At 40.5% G+C, this 20,100-nt stretch overlaps 1 protein-coding gene across 1 annotated transcript in view; it reads left to right on the top strand.

Annotated features, from left to right (window-relative positions):
• Positions 1-20,100, top strand: part of SCFD2 (sec1 family domain containing 2) — a 191,707-nt gene that overhangs the window by 65,055 nt on the left and 106,552 nt on the right. Inside the window, exon 5 of the mRNA XM_034064956.1 lies at positions 19,030-19,279. Within this exon, the coding sequence (XP_033920847.1) occupies positions 19,030-19,279 (250 nt within the window). The remainder of the gene's footprint in view (positions 1-19,029; positions 19,280-20,100) is intronic.

The raw sequence follows: 20,100 nt of genomic DNA, 5'->3' as shown, positions 1-20,100 counted from the left end.
ACACGTTTTTGAATAGTTTAAACCAGAAAAAAATGCAAGTGAGAAAGTCCATATTATTTGTTTAATGCAGTTTTTAGCAGACCACTCATTTTTGAGTTACCTTCTCTTTGTTTTATTATTCTGTGTGAATTTCAGTTTAAAACTTAATGCTGATACGAGATGTTTTGATATTAACAAACATGGAAACGAAATTGCTCTGGTTTCCTTTTTTCCTAATTGCACATAAATCTGACCCTGTTCAGCTGGACACAGTTACAGTGCGTTAGAAATGTAATACACATTTCAAATCAGAATCCTTGCACCAAGGCAAAGGTCAAAGTCATTTTCTTGTTTGTTTGTTTTTAAAGGGATTAAATAAATGTAGTTTTACCACAAGAAAAAGGATATTGCCCATTGCTCAAGTATGGCTTTTAAGTCTGCATTTAAATGGGAGTAGAGAACCTTGTCTGGAGTGGTGGCAGGGTTCATTTCAGAAGTAAAGGTTGCATGCTTTCTGTGCAAAGTGATGCTCATTGTGAAAGATTTCTGCTAGATCACTTACACATCAGTCCCAGACAAGAGCTTACACCACATTAAAATAAAGCTGTGGCTTCAGTGACAGGCTGTAAACAAAAAGGGTGGGATACAGTTAATGGCAGAAGTATAGTGCTGAAGAAAAATAAATAATTCCCTTTTACTTGCAACTGGCAAAGGCCCAAATCCTAAAACATCATCAATCATCCTTGATGACTAGATGAGATCATAAACCAAATGAGGAAAAATAAACTGGAATTTAACTTAAATTGTGATTGGCAAAGTAAAAATTAACTTTCACCCCCAAAAAATGTTTTCTTCTTCCAAAACATTTCTAATTGCCGCCCTTCCCAACTTTTCCCCACCCAATGCACAACTTCCAAGTGCTCTTCACTGTTGGTAGGTGTTATCCCTTATCCTTCCACATCTATTTCAGCATGTGCTTCTAGTTTTTTGTTGAGAAGCAAACTGGTTTTGCATTTCTTAAAAAAAAATCCCATTTTCAATCTAGTCTTCATATAAATACTGAACATCATGATATTCATAACCTCGTAATTCACCAGTCTACCAGCTGAATGATGTAGCAGGCATGGAAGACTGAGAAGCAAAGGGTGTTACACAGACCAGGAGAGACATTCTGACAAAAATCTGCTGGGGAAAAACTTCCTGAGAAAAATATGTGAAGTTTCTATTTCAGTTCTTCATACATCTACAGCTTATTATGAACAAAATATACACTCTGGGGAACAGTTATGTACTGTCACGAAAATTGCCTTGATACTTTAATTTTTACAGATGTTTATATTTTGCACCATGAATTTTTACGCTGTTTCTGTATAATATCCCTTGAGAGAGAGGTTTGTTCTTCATGAGCTGATAACTTTAAATGTAAAAGTCGAGTTCTGGAAAGTTGGAGATCTGGTAGAAATAACACAAGAATTCTACGAACAGCATGAAGCCCTGAGGCTATGAAGTCAGTTTTGGAGCTGGCAAACTCCATGTTTATTTAAAAGGTAAAGCAGTGTGTCATGAATATTGCAGTCAGGCAACGATCATTACCAATTATTTGAGAAATATCAAAACATGTGGTTGGGAGAATCAGTTTGATGCTTGTTTTTTTAATAAACAAGCAAGGAAATTCTGTAGTTTTATATCATTGGGTTAAAGGCACTGTTACATTTGTAGCTGTTGAAGTATGAAGTAAGCTGAGAATATGAATCTGGTTCTTAGGGGTCTAATTGGTGCCAAATTGGCAGAGATTAAGTAGGGGGGGGGAGATTGGGCTATCCCCTAACCTCTTGAGCTTTTGCATACTTACTTTATCAGTTGTGTAGATAAGGGCTTTTGCTTCACTGTGCTGTCAATCTGGTCTTTGCGCTAAGATGGAAGCACTGAATTTAATTATGTAGCTGTGGGCCTGGGTTCAGCCATCCCCAGTGATATCAGATGTGTAAAGTGAACCTCTGCTGGAAATTAGCATGTATTACTGATGAGTGTTGGGAACAAACTACATGAGTGATCTTCTCAATAGATACTGTGAAGGGTTTATTTTTTTCCTTTAATTAAAAAAATAATAATAATAAGAGGCGTGAATGCTGACTTAGAATTGCTCTGGCTGTGTGGCATTGAAATGGACCAGCCATGCTGTTTACTTACTCACTTGCATAATAAGATTTGGGGGGAAAGATGTTCTAGACTGAGTTAAATTTCAGTCTGCGTAGGACTGATGCTCTGTTATTTTATGTGGAGACAACTTTGTAAGTTGAAAACTTGCGATTTTTAAGGAATGTCTTTCGAAGGCTTAAAGTACTGGAAGGATGCAGCTAAAATAGTACTTCAACTTTTTTTTCCCCCAGTTACACATGTAAGTTTTTCTGACTGTTGGCAGGAGGCTCAGTGTGTGGACAGATGTTTATCCTTTCATATGTGATCATGTTCATGTAATCATTCTTGCCAGAAAATGGGGACTTAAGTACAGAGGATTTTGACTTAAGTACAGTGTAGATTTTGTGGACATTGGGGTTTTGACAGTAGTCTGTGTTTGCTGTTTCCCAGCAGTCAGTGTTTGGATGTGAGAGCTGTGGGCTTTGTGGCAGTGCCTTGCTGCTATCAGGAGAGGGAAACATGGCTACCATATTCTAGGGCCATACAGCTCTTCTAGGGTCCTGGTGTCCCTCTGAAAGGACCAGTTAAAAAGGTTAAGTACAAAGTGTCCTTCTGGGGTATTCCATTCCAGTTTCACTTTACTAAAATTGCCACAGACATTTCTCAAGTGGTTGAACATTGTGATTTAATAACCCTGTTCTCTAAGTTCCCGGTATTTTTAACTGAGATTGGTGGCCAGTGAAATACGTGACCTAATTCATAGATGAGAAATAGTGCAGTGGTCCTTTAGGACTAGTTCTTGGTTATTTTGCAGTTGGCTCAGTATTTGTTAGCCTGTGCTGAAAAGAAGGGCTAAGAAAAGAAAATGACTACTGTTTCTGAGAAGATCTGCTCAAAGCTATGTCAGCTCTTGCAAATCCCATTGATACCAAAATCTCAGGGCACAGAGCAAGTTTGGACATCTGAGTAGTCCCAAAAACTTCTCAAAGAAATTACTTCTCATTGTTTTGCCATTGCTATTAACAAAGTTGCCTTTGCTGTGTGTTTTCTGTATTTGTACCTGCAGCTTCAGACCATTCTACATTTCATGGCCATTCTTGCCCTCTGTGCAGAGAATGGCATGAAATACTAGGGTTTATAGCTCACCCTCACTCTTCCCCTGATGTTTTGGTTACCATTGGTGGGTTGGTTGGTTGTTGTTCAGTTACCTCCTAGTTATTCTCAGGCTGAATATTTTGCTCTTACTGTGAATTCTCTATTGCTCTGTGCCATTCAAGATAAGGATTTGCACTTCTTAAGTTTTTGATAGCTCCACACCAAAAGTTGGTAGATCCTTGCATTCAGAAGTATTTGACAGATAAGGGTGTGTTCTGGAAGGTTAGGTGAGTAACAAGTGTAACCTTCAGGCATCTTCCATGAATGTGGCCTTTCAGATTAAATGTAAAATACTGTTCCTGTAGTAATCTAGAAATGGAGCAAGCTGGTTTTTGGTAGAAGCAGTGAGAATTAGGGGCAACTGAGAGATTTTGGAAAAACTTTATGATTACAGTTTCTTCTCTTGGTAACAGCGAATAGGTATTCGCCATGTCCTTCACTTTATCCATGTGTACCAAAAAGATGCAAGTTCTAAATTATACTAAAACAGTCAAATAATCATTCTTCCTATTCCTCTTGTAATCCTCCAGGAGCCAAGTACTGGGAAGAAAGATTCCAGGAGCCAGTTCTCCTGTAGGGATGAGGAATATAGAACATTGGTTTTGGAGCGTCTGTCCACTCAGTGAACTCCTTTGAGAGTCAAGAGCTAGCAAAGAATCTAGCTGGCTTCCCCAGCGGGAGTGAAAGCCATTGGAAGGCAGTAAATACAACCTAAGTAGCTTCATTTTCCTTTTCTAACACTTCTGCCAAGGATCACCTAAACCCTCACAAAAGTTCTGCTAAATAGAAAAAAACTTGCACTTAACGTATATGTTTGCCTTTAGTGGCTAATGGAACATTTGTGCTAGATATTCCCATCATCTTTAATTTCAGACATGAAATATATGGCAACTTCTGTATTTTCTTTGAGGAATTTGGTTTGTCAGAGAAGCATCTGGTTTATGTAAATGAGTAAGGAATTTGGTACAGGAGGAGGCGATTGCAAAAGTAGTATCTGTACAGTCTCTGTATCAGTAGTTCAGCTGCATTTTGTAGAAATGTGTGGCTGCTACTTATGTAAGTGCTGTCCCTTGTTCAGTGTTCTGTGTTGATGAACGTGTTTTCCTCCCCCAAATTATAAACCAAAAATAAATAAATTAAAATCTTTAAAAATAATCAATTTAAAAATAAAAGGAAAAGAAGGAAAAGAAGAAGGAAAAGCAGCATGTCTGCACCAGTAATTCTCGGGATGTTGGGGTAATTGCTACAGCAAGCTGAAGCTCAGCCTGGATCGGTTTCCAGGAGGCAGCTCTGCTCCCGCGGCGCTCCCACACTGCCATCTGCAGGCACACGGACCCGCCGCCGCAGCCCGAGCAGGGCACGGGGGGCACTTCGTAGCTGATCCTGGTTTCAAGCCCTGCCGGAGGGTGACGCCTGGAGCTGGGCCGTGGCCGGTGATTTTGGTTGTCCCGCTCTTTTGCGTCGTTAATGACAGACACACGTCCTGCGATGCGGCATGGGGATGTGCGGAGCGAGCGCTGGCTTCCTTCCAGACCAGATGTAGAGGTCTGCAGACTTCTGTTCTTTTGCATAAGGCAAAATAAAGCACCTTAATAAATTCAAAGAGCTGCAGAGTGCAGAGAAGCAGTTCTTGTAACAAAGGTTAATTATTGGTTTAAATCTGGCTCTGACTCGGTCATGTTTTATTAAAATGATTTTTGGTGGCATTTCTGTTGCGTGTTTTCTGATGTGGAAAAACAAATCAAACCCCACTTATCACATGAATCATTGTTAAAGTCAGCAGTAGTCCTCTGTGTAAAATCTGCCAGTAAAAGCTGGGAGGATGGGGATTAAACCTGGAGCACATTAAATTAGTTCCAGTCTATCCCGAGCAGGCTTGGCGTTGCTTGCTTAGGCAGGCAAAACGGAAACAGGCAGTTTATAACAAGGCTGGTTTAAAAACTGTGGGGTTCATTTGAAAAAGATTTATATCCCCCATTTATATAAACATTACAAATGTGGGCTGCAAGCAGGAGGCAAATCTTTATCGAAATCTCTTTAAGAGCTTTTTCATTGTGAATAAAATGGACAGCATGTCCTCTTGTTTGAAGATTCGCCAATATTTGTACACTAATCTTTTCTCAATGCTCTCACTAATTAAAATAATGGCTCAGGGTAGAACAGTGAGACCACCAACTGGTAATTTGCTGGCATCTGACAGAAGTGGTGTTGGCGGAGGTGGCAGGGGGAAATGATTTGGAGGCAGGAGGGAAGCTTGTCCTGAGACTGGTTTAGGTTTTCTGTGGTGGGTATTAAAGAAAAAGTGAAATTTTAAAGAGCAAACAACTGTGTCTGGATTTATCGCCTCTCACCCCCCTTCCCTGGAGGATGCTCTCTGTTCTTAAACAGTAGCACAGAAATTCTGTGGGTTTTGTGATCCTTGCTATGGCCTGCAGCACTGCCTGCTGGGAGGGTTAGAATGTTTGCTTCAGGAAAACTAGAAAGTAGTCTGGGATGTGAGGCTCCCAGCTGATGGCTGGAGTAGCTACTCACATTGTGGTAAATGCTCCATCCCTGGCAGTGTTCAAGGCCAGGCTGAGCATAGTCTTGGGTGACAGGGTCTAGTGAGAGGTGTCGCTGCCTATGGCAGGGGGTTGGAACCAGGTGATCTTAAGGTCCTTTCCAACCCAATCCATTCTATGATTCTATGGTACTGTGATTGTAACATTTGGGAGTAACTTAATTGTGATGATGTTATTTTGAAAGTTTATTTTTAGAAGGATTAAATATACTTTAGTGCAGTAAAACCCCTTTTTTGCATTCAGTATTAATTCAAAATTTCATTTCTTGCTGTTGCAATACCATTTGACTTGGTTTATTTAGGGTATATGTTATGAGAGATGTCCAGATCCTGGATTTAACAGAAAGTGCTTTTCATATTTCATTTTGATGCTAATAAACAGTGTCCAAAAGAGCTCTGTAATACTAGTCTGCCTTCCAAAGTAGGAGCCAAGTCTTAGATAAATGACTTAAAGTATTTTGTGAGTTGTAACATACAACCAAGATCTTCTGGATTCTCTCATTTAAACAATGGTTTCTCATACCTCTTATTTTTTTGCTGCTGTGGTGTCTCCATATGGAATATCATTTATGCCCCAAATATCTGATTCTCATGTCCTGAGAGCGGATTGACAGACGGCTTGTTAGGAAAGCAGGAGCTCTCTGTACTGCAGGTGGGGTGAAGAATTTTCTAGTAGTTGCCAAAAAAGAAATTAGTCTTTTTTTGCTCCTATAGTGGTATGCAGACGCTGCAGTAGAAGCCATGTACAGTAGAGACTGGAAGCATTCCCACCCTGAGGTGTGTGGAGCCAGATAAGAACAATAGAAATTATATCAAAGTGCTGTATTTTCTCTCTTGCAAGAGCTGTGTAAAAGAGACTGCAAGGTAGACATACCCATGCTGGCTTTTAAAAAGAAGCCAGTTAATACTGAGCTCCATCCTGTGACAGCTTGACCACTATTGATACTCAAACTAAAAAGGTTGCAGAGGACTCAGAGCGTGCCTCTGCTCACTGTGCTGTGATTTGCAGCGTATTTGGGGGCTGAAAAGTGAATTTGCTGCATTTAATGTTATTACTTACACCTGGAGCTCAGTGTCAGACTATTAGAGCACCTGAATTAATGCTTGTAGTATGAGGAAGCTACTGCTGCTTACGGGTGGAGGAAAGTGAGAAGCTCGCAGTTGGGCATGGAGATCAGTATCGGCCTCCAGAATCCCAGTGTGGTGCCTGGTCACTGGGCCATGCCTCCTTTCTCTCCTACCAAAATCACAATGAAGAAGTAGAAAACACCTTGGTACTTCCACCATATAGCATATACAACTGAAACTGGGAGCAGAGTGGTGGTGGTGTTTGTTGGATTTGTTTTGTGGGTGTTTTTTGGGGGCATACAACCACCCTTTCTTTGCCTTTTATTGAGGTCCAAATTGTGAGTGTTACAACTCAGCACGTTTTGGTATTCTCCTGGAATAATTAAAAACCCAATAAAATAGAAAAGTTAATACAAAGGTAGTTTAAGTCATGTCTGGGTTTATGTTTAAGGCTGGGATTTTCTTTCTACTTAAAATGAGATGGAATATACATTTCCCCAGATCTTCAGAGTGAAACTTGAACATAAGAAGTCCTTTCTGCTTGAAGCAACTAGGAAATATATACGAAAGTAACAGAAAACTTCTGAAGTTCCTTAAATGTTTGGAATGACATGCATGATTTAAGTGTTTTTAGATATTGGGACCAGATGTCCTGTGCTTGCGTCGGCTCCCTGTGCACAAATGTGATATCATGAGGGATAGTTTTGCTGACTCAGGCGTTCAGCTGTGTGGGAGGGAAATCCCAGGGGAACAGAAAGCCAGGATTGTTTTTCTAGTTGTAGCTTGTGCTGGACAAAATGGGCAGGAGGAAGTATGGCAGGAGCAATCCCTGGCAGCACCCATGCTCTCACATGGCCCTTGCAACTGGTGGTGGGAAAGCAGCCCCATGTGTTCTCCATCCACAGCAAGGAACCAGCTGCAAATGCACTGCCAGTGCTACCCAGCATGGCCTGGCCCCATGAAGAATGATGGGTGCCAAAAGAGGAGAGGACTTGCTGCATGCCAGCTGTGGAAAGGGCACGTGTGCCATGGGGCATGGAGCATCATGACTGACAAGCAGGTGTTGGGTATATACTTTCTAATAACTGGTGTGCTTACAAGGTCATACATCCAAGCACAAGCGTGGCCAACACAGGGTGTGAATGTGTTCACCACTGATTGGGAATACCAGCATCAAGAATTCAGTTAAGGAGCTGAAGGAGCAGCTCATAGGCAATCAAATTACACTGTACTTGAAGAGAGAACTATTAGCTTCTATAGCAGAAAAAGAATTCAGGATGGAATGAGAAGATTAAAAGAATAGGTTTTCAAAAGTTTTTCACTGTAGGACTATCACAGTGGAAAAATAATTGTCATTTTGCCTATGCCTGTGTTTCACTTTTTGTTTTATATTAGAAATATGATGAGAAGTTGTTGCAGCTGCAGTTCTAACACATTTATAGGGAAAAAAAACCCAACATTATTTACTTTGAAATATCACTATTATTTCTGCTATCCACTGCTCTCTGAAAGGTGGTAAGTTCTGACTGATTTTTAATGGCAGTGGAAAACTGGACAGAAAACTTAAAGTTTTAACCTGATACCTTCCATAGGATGAACTGAGATATAGTTGTATAATCATGCGTGTTTTATTCTTCCCAAGCTGGAAAAGGGAAGGAAAATGGTCTTCCTTGTGCAAATCATGCCACAGTGAGCATTCTCCAGTGAAGATGTCCTATCAATGAAAGATTCCTTCCACACTCAAAAATGGATGAGGGGCTCATAAGTTGCAAACTTACTCATGCATGTGACATCTGCCTTTAATCATTGTGAAAGCCTGAATCCTGTTTAAAGCATGGTGAGCCTTGTACAAGGGCTAGAAATGTCAGTACTCTATTGTGATAACATTTACTGTACTGATTAACAGCCACGGTGCTCTGCAGTGCACTGATAATCTGCCTTCGCATGTCTTTGTGTTGCCTTTCTGTCTCCTTCCTGTGGTTCCAGCTGGGACTGTGGGCAGAGCAGTGGGATCTTCTCCTGTGCGAGCCTCCCATGTCCATATATTTTTGCTTTGTGGTTTGTGTCATATATTATGTTTTTCTATATCTGCATATCAAAGTATAAAACATTTTAAAGACATGGCAAAACATTTCCAAGTTAGCTACTGTTCAGATTTGCATTTATAAAATGCAGTAACATGATCCATCCATATGAGGTGGTCATGTAATTCAGATGCTGGATCTGGATCTGAATTATAAGACCATCTTGTACAATTTGATGTTTTACATGGCTTTCAAGTTTCTTGACTCTTTGAAGTTTCAATTCCTAGTATTTTGATAAATTCCGACAGTTTTTGGCTGATATGTATATCTTTATGGTAGATTCTCAATAAGTTTCTTGGTCTTTTCTTTAAGAAAAGAAGCAAAAGATAGGGAAAGAGAATTCTGCTTTGCTTAGATCTGCATCCATTTCCATTAAAATTGTCAACAGAAAATTTGGTCTCGAGGATACTGGGAAATGGGGTATGTTTTGGTCAAAACAGTACTTTTAGTCAGCATATCTTATGTACTAGTATAATCTCTAAGCATCATTTAAAAGCTATCAGGCATATGTTTGGCCCTGACTTAGTTGGAATCATGACTTGTAGGATGTTTGTGGCAAACTGGCGCTGGTGCTTGAGGCAGTGTATGATAGATGTCCTTTTAATATCAAACTTCCAGGGGCAGAAGTTAACTGGACTTGTTATTAAAAGTTTGATGATGATATTAGAAGTTGGAAGTAACACGCTTAAATGCAAGAAGCAACAGCTTTAAGAAAACAAATTTCTTTCAGATGAACCCAAGCAGTCATGCGGCCTTCAGACTGCTTTTGTTTTTCACCCATTAGGACTTGTTTTCCCATTTTACCCTTGTCCTAGGTCATCTCACTTTTTCATTTCTGGTACCAGTGTGCACCATGGACTGACCCAACACCAAAAGTCTGGAGGTTTCCCTCCAGCCCTGAGTAGTTTCTGGAATATCTGATGTTAGACTGGCGTAGGAGTGAAGGATGATGCATAGAACAAAGGGCTGAGAAAGAAGAGGTGCCTCAAAAGGCAAGAATGTGGAGGAAAAGGCACAAGATGGGGTTGTTTTAACTGTCAGTCTTCTTTTATAACTTATTGCTGTGTGCCAGCCCTCACAGCATGTCCAGTATTTCAGTGTCTGTTACCTTTATCCTGTCTTCTATTTCTGAAGTATTTTTCCTTCACAGTTCACAATTCTTTTCACTGCAATTAAGCACTGTGCCAAAGAGTTTATGGTTTTATTCACCAGATGCGTTTTATGTATAGTGGTTTATTGCGTGAGACAGCTGAGTTTGTGCTTTCTGCTTGTTTTCTGTTCTTTCACCCTCCAAAGTCTTTCTGAAATATGCACGCCACTGAGTACACCTCCTCTAACTTGAGAATTAGAAAAATCAGTTTCAGCTTCCCTCTTTTCTCCTGTGCCTTTCTTGAGTAGATTGTACTCTGAAAATCTGTTCTGTCTGAAGAGACATACATAAACTGTTGTTCTTTCTTTTGATATGCCAGCTGTCTTTCATTCCGATAAAATCTACTCATTCAGTTGTTTTGTAACTCTCTCCAAGAGTATCTCCGGTTTTCCATAGCCTCTTAGAAATGTGGACACTGGAAATAAGCACAATATATTTAAACCTGGTAGTGCCACATACTGTAATAATCCCGCTCCCCTACTTCTCTCCCCTAGATACTGTATTTTGTAGATATATTGGTCCTTTTGCCATGGCTTTGAGGTAAATATGTCCATTCTGGATTGGATCAAAAATGTAGCTGAGCTAGTTTGCTTTTTCTAACCATACACAAAAGCAGCTGCCTGCAGAAGATGAAGAGGACAAGGTTATATGATACTCTCCCAGCTCAGACCATTCTGAGTTCTAGAACAGATGTGGTTTCTGTGTATTTACTAATATTTGATGGAAATTTTTTCCCTTATGATTTTTCCCATCATCTCTATTAATCCAAGCAAGAATTTGGCAACACAGCAATCTTTGGCAAGGAGCTCCACATCTGAGCAATTGCACGGAGAACTACCTCCATTTGATTTGCTTTATAAACAGGTTTCTACCACTGTTGTTTATTGCCCCTTAGTCCTTGTGTTGGAGAGTGAGCTTTCTCTAGTCCACTCGTGACTTTTTAGACCTTTTACCACACCTGGGTCATCTGTTCTTCCAACCTGAAGGGTTATAGCTATTGGTGTAAGCAGGGATTCATGTCCTGTTCTTTGTCCAGAGCATGTCAAATCTTTTTCAGTAACCATCTCCCATCATAGAATCCCCTCTTTCTGCAGAAATGGTCTTCACTATTTAATGACTGATTTGGTTGTACTACATTTTTCTTGATTTATACCCCTTATATTTGTTTTCTGTCCCTGTGGATTCTTATCCTTGGCTTTGTAGTGACTGAATGCTTTCCCATTGTTCTTCTCAAAGTCCAGGTGAGTTTTAACCTCCCAGGATATTATGTTATCCCCATAACCTTTTTTTAAGTTTTGAACTCCTGCCATCTTCTGGCAGTTTTCCCAATATTCTGTGGCTCATGAAAGCAAGCAAACAACTTCCAAAAGCCACACACAAAAAAATCCCGATATGCATAGCACCAAGATCTTTCTCTGATACATGTTCTGACTGTGCCTGTACTCCTTTTTCATGCTTCTGACACCGTTTTTGCTGTGCTGATTCATGTTTTAACCAAGCACATCTGTAGAAGTCATCACAGCTAAAAGCTTTTGACTGAGTAGGTTGGAAGTACTCCCTTTTTAACTTGCTGATGAGTCTCTTATGTCAGACATGCAGTGATTTAAGTAAAATTGTCCTTATCCTTGCAGAGCTTTGTCTAATAAAATCCAGACTTATTAAATATCCTTTTTTTTGGTATGCCATTGCTGCTGAGCCCCCATGAACCCATTAAAATATCTTAACACAGCTGTACATTTATATGGTTTCCAAAGAGAGAAGGAAAAAATGGACAATATGATGTAATGATACATCGCCAGACAGCATAACTCACTGGGACGAGGTGATTTCTGTGCTGTGAAAGATTAGATATCAGTGGGTTTATTAGAAACTTTTGTGATGGCCTTTAAATGTTCCCAGAATGAATGTGTAAGTCTTGCAGTGCTGACATAGTAACCAAATCTGCGTCTTGTAACACAAGAAATAAAAATAATAGAAGTTACAAGATGATTGAAAATGGGAAGTGCTCGGTAAAGACAGGAGAAAGGTGGTAAGAGGAAATTTGATTATGTTGTTCGACATATAATTTATGTCCTAAGAAGTTAAGTTAAAGAAAAATAGTTGAACATACTACTTTGGCAATGGGTTATAGATGAAATCCAATTGCTTAGGTCATAATTATGGGCTAGGGAGTTACTGGCTGAAAGAACTGTTCTGTGCTTTGCTTTTGTTTTGGTTTTAGAAATGATGGGGCTTGAACAGCTTGTTTGAAATAGTTTTGTTGTTATCACATATTAGCTGTTAAGTGTTGGTGATGTGTTTGTGGAATTATGCAGGAGACAGGTTAAAAAAGTGTAAAAAATTTCTGAGCAGAAGAGCTTACAAATATTGTGCTTGTTAAAAGCTTTATGTTGCAAGTTAGTTTTTCTTGTCTTTGACTCCTCACTATGTCTTGCAGTAAGTGCTAACATTCTGGGCAGGTATTGAGCAAAGGACTGTTGATGTCTGTAGTGTTGACTGATAGACACCAATTAAGAATCTGGTCATATGACAGTGTATTGAAGAAGTCATCCAAAGAGCAGGTGATTATTTATACAATTTTCTTTTGTATCTCTTGGCAGCCTTAAACTCTAGTTCTTGTAGGCTTCAAGCCAGCGCTGTTGCGGAAGGAAGCAGTCCCATCCTTGGCTTTCGTGGCTAACGTGTTTCTGTGGCCAATAAACCCAAGAAGAGAACCAGTCTGGTCAAAACAATTTGTTTTAATGCACAGTCACCGAAATACTTCAGCAGGAGCAGAAGGAACAGGCTGCTGTGGTGGTTAGAAGGCAAGAATGAAGGCCAATTGGGAAAGCATGCACATAGGGTGAACGTGAATCTGTGTCTTTGACAGCATGAGCCAGGTTAAAAATAGCTTTTAAAAAGCTTTTTCTTTTTTTCTTTTCTTTTTATTTGTTTACGGTCGAATTTTAAGACTGTCTGCAAGGGCTGCCTGGAAATCGTCTCTGCAGTTTTGAGAATATAGATCCTGGGGCAATGCTCAGAGTGGGTGATAAATGCAGAGAAGGGGGCAGGAGGTAGAATTGGCTCCGCAGGGATATTTCATTAGTGACAAGAGGAGTCATTAAGATTAATGACAGGGGAGACAAGTCCTAGATGCTTTTAGTGTTTCCTGTGTCTCTCACTAGCAGTTTAGTTCTCTGCTATTTTCTTTATATGCATATTCTTGGTGGATTTCTGTGTCGTCTGTCTATCAAGTGAGTAGACAGACACTGCCCTTAAAAAGAGGATGATGCAAGTCTCTTGGTATTGGGAGGGGCAAGTCATAAACCTGTTCTGGCCCCTAACAAAATGCAATGTGATCTTTCTCCTTTAACGACTTAAACTTTTGTGTTTTTTTACTGGAAGTGGCCATTTACTGCCAGCTTCTTACACCTCCACTCTCAAGCTGTTGTGAGTTTGCTGGATGCTTTGTCTGCTTTCCCCTAGGGCTAAATTTTGCTCCTTCCCCCTGCAATACTAGGCTTTGTCAGCCTTCCTCAGCTGGAAACATAAGTTTGAGACTAAATCTTTTCTGACATCCAAACTCACTTCCTGCAAAAGGAGGTGTACAGACAGTGGACTTCAGTTATCAAAATTATTTCATCCTCTTAAATAGCCTGCCTGAATAATTGGATGCTATATATTTTGACACTGACAAATTGAGGGGTTTCATAATGGCAAGGGTGTAGTACTTCAAAGACAGTTTTTGTGTTGTGTTTTGGGTTGGTTATTCTTCAATCATACCCAACAGATATGTAAAGAGAAGACAAAGAGAAGGTACATTTTTATCAAAACCTTCCCAAGTCAATAATTAGAATGATTTATAGAGCTTCATATGGAAAAACATAATTTGCGTGGTAAGATCATACTTACTGATCTATTGTGTCAAATCACTAGTCACCCGTAGGCCACATAATAAAAAACAAAGTACATGAAATTATTGTTCTGCTGAGAGTAAGGAGTACAGACATCTTCTCACCCATATGGAAATTACATGCAATCAACCCCAAATCTCAGATGGCCAGACAGCGTAAAATAGCGTGTAACAGAACTGCAGCATTTGATTTATGGGCAGCAGAGCACTGCAGGCAGCTAAGATTCCTCCTTTAACTTGGCAGCACCTCACATTTTTGCTAAGATGACTGCTGCTGCAGAAATCTGTTGCTGTCAAAGGATCTGAGTGTGTTTTGCCTACCCATGAGATACTCCTTTGGTGCCATTGTCACTTTTAGCAGCTACAGTATTCTGCTTTTGTCTGGCTAGTGGGGACACTAATAGGCTGCCTGGAAAAATCATGAAACACAAGATGTCAAACCCAGGTAAAACAGGGCAACACTGGAAAGCTGCTTATTACACAGCTCACGAGCCCTCTTTTCCCACCTAAGCTATCAATTAAACTTCTATTAAACAACTAAATCATTGTGCATGTGCATTGTGCATGTGCAGGAGCATTGTGTAGCCCAAGGGCTTGTGAGTTTCCACTGACCCTTTTGCTGGTTTTACCTGCAGCTGGGTTTTGGTGTTGTTTTTTGTTTTGTTTTCCCCAGTAAAATTCCTCCTTGTTGTAAAGTTGTGTGTTGCCTTTCCAAAAAGTTCTGTTAACTCATGTGACCTCTGAAGGATTTAAGCATGTTTTGCTTCCTAAGCGGAAAGCCACTAGAATATTTACATAGTGAAGTAGTCTCCGAAGATTTATCTTCTCCTTCCTCCTTGATTTTAAAAGAAAATAAATTCCACTTGCTTGAAGTTAATTTTTGCTTTAATATTTTAAATGATGTGTTGAGGACAGTGGGCTGGAAGCACAGGGATTAGAGTGCTCAGTTCTCGTCTCAGTTTTGTCAGGAACACGTGTTAATTCAAATAAACTCTGACCCTCTTCTTCTTGTCCTCCTCAGTGCACTCTGTTCTTTCTTGTACAAAAGACGTCTAATAATACATATGGCTTTAGATTCTTACAGGTTTATTTAATACTGAAAATGATGCTTCTTGCAGAAATGCAGAACATTTTTCCTTGGGTTTATTTACACTTCCTCTTAATTCCTGTAGATCCTTTGAGTCACACTTTAAATGTCACTTCTGAAGCACAATATCATTTTCAGTGTTTAAAAACTGCAAAAATTATTTTTGTGCTTTCTTCGCTGTCCTCCCATCTGCCAAAACCTGGGCCTTTTGCAAAAATCAGCAAACTGGCGTCAGTTCACTTTCCCTCAGGGATAGTAAATTATCACACAGCTCAAGTTTTAAAAATAAATAACTAAAGAGGGTGGAGGAAAGAGATGGAAAACAACAAAATCTATTCTGAAGAATATATGGACATATATTGTTTGAATATATTGTTTGGACATTAAAACGTCCAAACAATGCGAGCAAGCAAAGTTGTTAGTACTCGGGCCTTAGCTGGCTCTGCATTAAGCAGCATTAATGTTTTTATACAGCCTTTGGAAAGCTCAGAATTGACCTGTTTATATTATTTTTATTGGCTCCCTTGATGATAGACAAATGGGGCTAACCTGAGGCCAACACAACCAGCAGGAAATTTGGGTCATGGGTAGTTACATTTTTAAAACTTGTGTTTTAGGTTTGTTCAATCAGGGTAATTGATTGATTGTTGTACAGTGCAGGGAGCCCCTAAATCATCGGAGGTGGCCAGATAATGACAATATGCTAGCGGATTTTGTTTGAGGCAAGTTTCCCAGCTCCCTATGGAGCTGTGCTCTGCAGTGAGTCTGCGAGTCCCTTTTTTTTCATGCAAGTTCCAGTCCGATTGGCCTGTTTGGACAAAATAGCCTCTGAAACTTGGCAGTTCCATTTGAAGTCCTCTGTAGTATTTGAAGTCCTCTGTAGTGCCATTTCCCAAGAGATAAGGGAAAAACATTCCAGAGAAGTTCATACCCCAGAAAGACCCTATGTGCGTTCGGCAGTTAACGGTTTATTATAGCTCTTTAATTTTTTTCTCTCTTTCATTTTTACTTTGAAGATAAGAGGTGGCAATTGTTACTGTAAGTTGTGGAGTTTAACCTGCTCTACAGTACATCATCCTGAAAGTTTAAACCCAGGTTTTTTTCTTTATCATGTATGTTTGAAAATTTACCAGAGATGCTGTACACGTGTACTTCCAGGAGCTCAAGCAACGCAGTTGACCCTGCTGTTTTAAACGTCCTTGTGCATCCTCAGTGCTCCATGCATATGTATAATGTGTGCATGCTAAATAGAGTTTTTCAGGAACTCATCTTTGGTGCTGCAGAACATGCCATGAGATATTTAAAGATGGGGTGACGTAGAGAATTTGTGTGTTAGGAGGGGAGGGGGGAATGGATGGTGTGCCAGTCAACGGTAAATGATGTTCAGTAATATGTGGGGTAGGGCTTGCCTCTTATTACAAGTGAACTCAGTTTCCTATAGATTTAAGTTTGTCATCTATCCAAGAATAATTCCACATGTAGGTTAATGTTCAGTTCTTAGATTTTTAGGACTGATCAGGCTTTTATTCGTTGTGGGTGGCTTCTTCCCAGTAGCTGCATGCCTGTGAATTCCTTGAAGTTTTGTCTTTTTCCATGGTCTGATATTTCTTGTGCTGATGTACAGATGAGAGTTTGTTTGTGTCACTTTTCAGGAAGTGAGCAGGTAATACTGAACTGAGGTGGGGCTGAGTTGAAATTTGGAAACCAACAGCCTTTTCTTGGGGGTGGCTCAGCTGCCAGCATATGCCAGACCAGTGCCAAACACCACAGATTTGCTGTCCAGGCAGAGCAGCGCCCAGGCTTGCTGTGCATGTGATACAATGTTCCCTGCCCAAATACATATAGGGTGCCAACCCCTCCCGGATTTCTAAATCTTCCTTTTTGGCTTCCGTAAGCTTGTGACCACTGTAGATTTGTAATTTAGTGCTTCAAGTCCACAGTTGCACTTACTGTTAGCTTTTGCATGTGGGTTCTCCAAGCTGTGTATTCACATAGAACATAACATGACCACATTCAAGTCCCCTGAAAGATGGGTCCATGGCAAAGCTTGCATGACAGGAGCAGAGTGGGGCCCAATGTCTGCAGAAGTGTTGTTTCATATAGCACAGGCTGGAAAAAAGTTTCTTGAGAGGTTGAGTAATTCGTGCTTTCTTTATGATTGAGATCATAATTATGATTGAGATCATAATTATGATTGAGCTCAGTGTTGGTATAAAAGTGTTGGTTTCTGAAGATGGTCAAAGAACAACTAAACCAACAAAGAACAACCAGAACCAGGACCCCGTGAAGGGTTGTGTGGAGTATGCCAGGAGATGAAACTTTCCGTTTCTATTTTCCAAAGTTATACTCTGACATCCCTGCCCAGGTTTCAGAAGAAAAATGACAGAAAACCTCAGAACTAAATGCAGTTAAAAACAGTGATAAACCTAATTGCATGATATTGTTATTGTGTAAACCTGGGCCTCTTCCTGGTTGGTTTGTATTGTATTTTATTTAGTTACTGTGAATCTTTGTAAAGAATATATTGTTGGCTGTGATGCCTATTTACCATGACTAGTCAGTTTGACATTACTGTAGTAACAATCAAGTGTAGATGTTTGCTGACTTGACTCTTTGGGTTATAAGAGATGCAGTGTTTCACTGTACACAATGGAACCTGAAACACCCAGGATTTCACAGCAGGGTGTTCCTCCTGCTTGACTTGCAATGGCCCTGCTTCTTCTCACCTGATCCCACTGCTGAGCTGCAAACCAACCCAAACTAGAAAACTAGTGGACTAGAAATCTCTAGTAGAAATGGAGATGTCATAGGCAGGTGTGGGTGCACCAAGAGTGGCAGTTTGCTGCTATGATTAGTCACTCTGCTGTCCTGAGCGGCAGAGACCTGCAGGGTGGATGAAAACTTCAGCCCTGGTGTTATGTGATGGGGGCATCAGTGTGGCACTTCAGGGGATTCATGTTTGAAGTCTCCTATTTACAACCACAGTAAAGCTGTACAGACGCTTCTTCCACAAAGATGAGATTTCAACTCCTGAGGACCTAGGACATCCCAGTATATTCTCAGTTTTCTCCTCCTTTGGTCTGCCAGCCTTCCTCTCTTTGTATACACATTATGATCCTCTTTCAGCCTTAGGGTCACTTACTTCTCCTCACTTCCACACAGCCTTTGCCTTAGTCACCTAGCAGCACATATGTGCTGTGGGAATGAGCCTAGAAGGCTTTTGGTGTGGAAGACCTGTGTTACGCGGCCTAAGAAGCTGGTGAGTGTGCTACGAAGGAGGCAGAGGGAGAAGAGGGTCAGGGCATATGCCATGTTTGTGATTGCTTCCCTGTCCCAGAGCTCCTCTGGGAAACATGCTGCTGTCTTAAACCACGTGCTTCACAGGTGGTTCTGTTTCTAATTTTCTGGGTTTCTGACCTGAAAGCATAGGGTCAGGTTTGCAGATGTGCTGAGAGCTTACAATAGCAACTGAAGTCAGAGGGAGCTGGGCTTTGAACTCATTGCTCAAGTACAAAATCAGGCTCAAGGAGGAGGCCTGAGACTTAGAAGAAACATTTGACCTTGTGCTTTGTACCTTTTCTGCCCATACTGCAGAGACTGATGCTCCCATCCTCTCATTATACTGGTACAAGATCTAATCATCAGGCTTCTGAAGTGCTAAGGTGATGCCATCATGGGTCTCTAGAAAAAAAAAACCCAAACTTGTAGGAAACTAACAGATTTACTGCTTGAGCAAAAAATAAGTCATATGACCATGTGCTGACAAAGGAGAATGCAAATATGGAATGATATTTCATTAAACAAGCACTGCTCTCATGAGAAATAATAACTTGTGGATGCAGGCAGGAGTGTGTCTGATGCGAACTGATAAGCAATACAGGAGCAATCTGACACAATCTTCCTTCTGTTTTTCAGACTATTGGGGAGTCAGAAATGCCCAGTGTTTTGAACCAGTTATTGCCAATGATAAAACCTTACAATGAGAGGACAAAAGATGATTATACCTGTGAGGACTTCCTTGTCTTGCTTGTATACATGTATTCTGTGGTTGGAGAAGTCAAAAGAGGAAAAGAGCTGGATGCAGCTGAAGAGGAGGTGAAGATGGCCCTAGTCAAGGCCATCTGTGATGAGCCAGAGCTGTTTCCTTTGTTGCAGAAAATAACAGGTAAGATTCTACTTGTGTGGTGAGAAATCGGGTGGCTGGGAATGCAGGAACTGGGAGAAACATATAAAAGTGGCTTGACTCATCTGTGGTGCTGAGGGTACATGAGTAAGCACAAGGATTTCCTGTAGATTTGTTCCATCTCCTATGTTCATATATGCCAAATGCTGACAGGCTGTCCTTGAAGAGTGCTGAGTCTGATGAAAGCTCTACAAGTTGTTCTTTTTGTTAAAGGTTGGCTAAGTTCGCATGTTTTCATAAGGTAATCTTTTCCACAGTTTCTTTCATTGATCAGTGTAAAGTTAACCCTGGGAAGTCAAAATTAATTCTGGAAACATGTTCAGTGAACCACAGTGACTTTGTGAATATGAGGAGCTGGCCTGTCTGGCATAGAAGAAGTGTGTCTAAAACCAACATCAAGTTTTTGCTGAAACAACATGAACATTAGTCCTCAAAAATAGCATGCTAAGCCTTTTTTCAGATGAGCACTCACAGAGCAGGAAAGCCCTAACCTCTTGCTGCTGGTGTCACATTTTAGAAACAAATAACTGTTAAAAGTATTGGTTCAAATGTATGAACTGTGGCTCAAGGGTGCCGTGTCTGAATGGCAGAAGGGATCTTGCTTCATGCTGTCAGTTCTTTCAGTATTTACTAATAGTGAGCAGGTCACTGATCAGGTCTTCTCTGAGGTAGGGAACATATGGACATACATCAAGTTGCTGTGAGGAGCTTACATTCCAAAGCCTATGGCAAGAATGGGCCCTAGTGAGGAGTCTCAAGGGAAGTGGAATAATGCTGTTGGTGGTCCCTGTGGAGGCTTCTGC

This window comes from Melopsittacus undulatus, chromosome 7 (assembly GCF_012275295.1).
Source record: "Melopsittacus undulatus isolate bMelUnd1 chromosome 7, bMelUnd1.mat.Z, whole genome shotgun sequence".
Lineage (NCBI taxonomy): Eukaryota > Metazoa > Chordata > Aves > Psittaciformes > Psittaculidae > Melopsittacus > Melopsittacus undulatus.
Note: the sequence above shows the minus strand (reverse complement) of the source record. Positions and strands in the feature narration are given on the sequence as shown.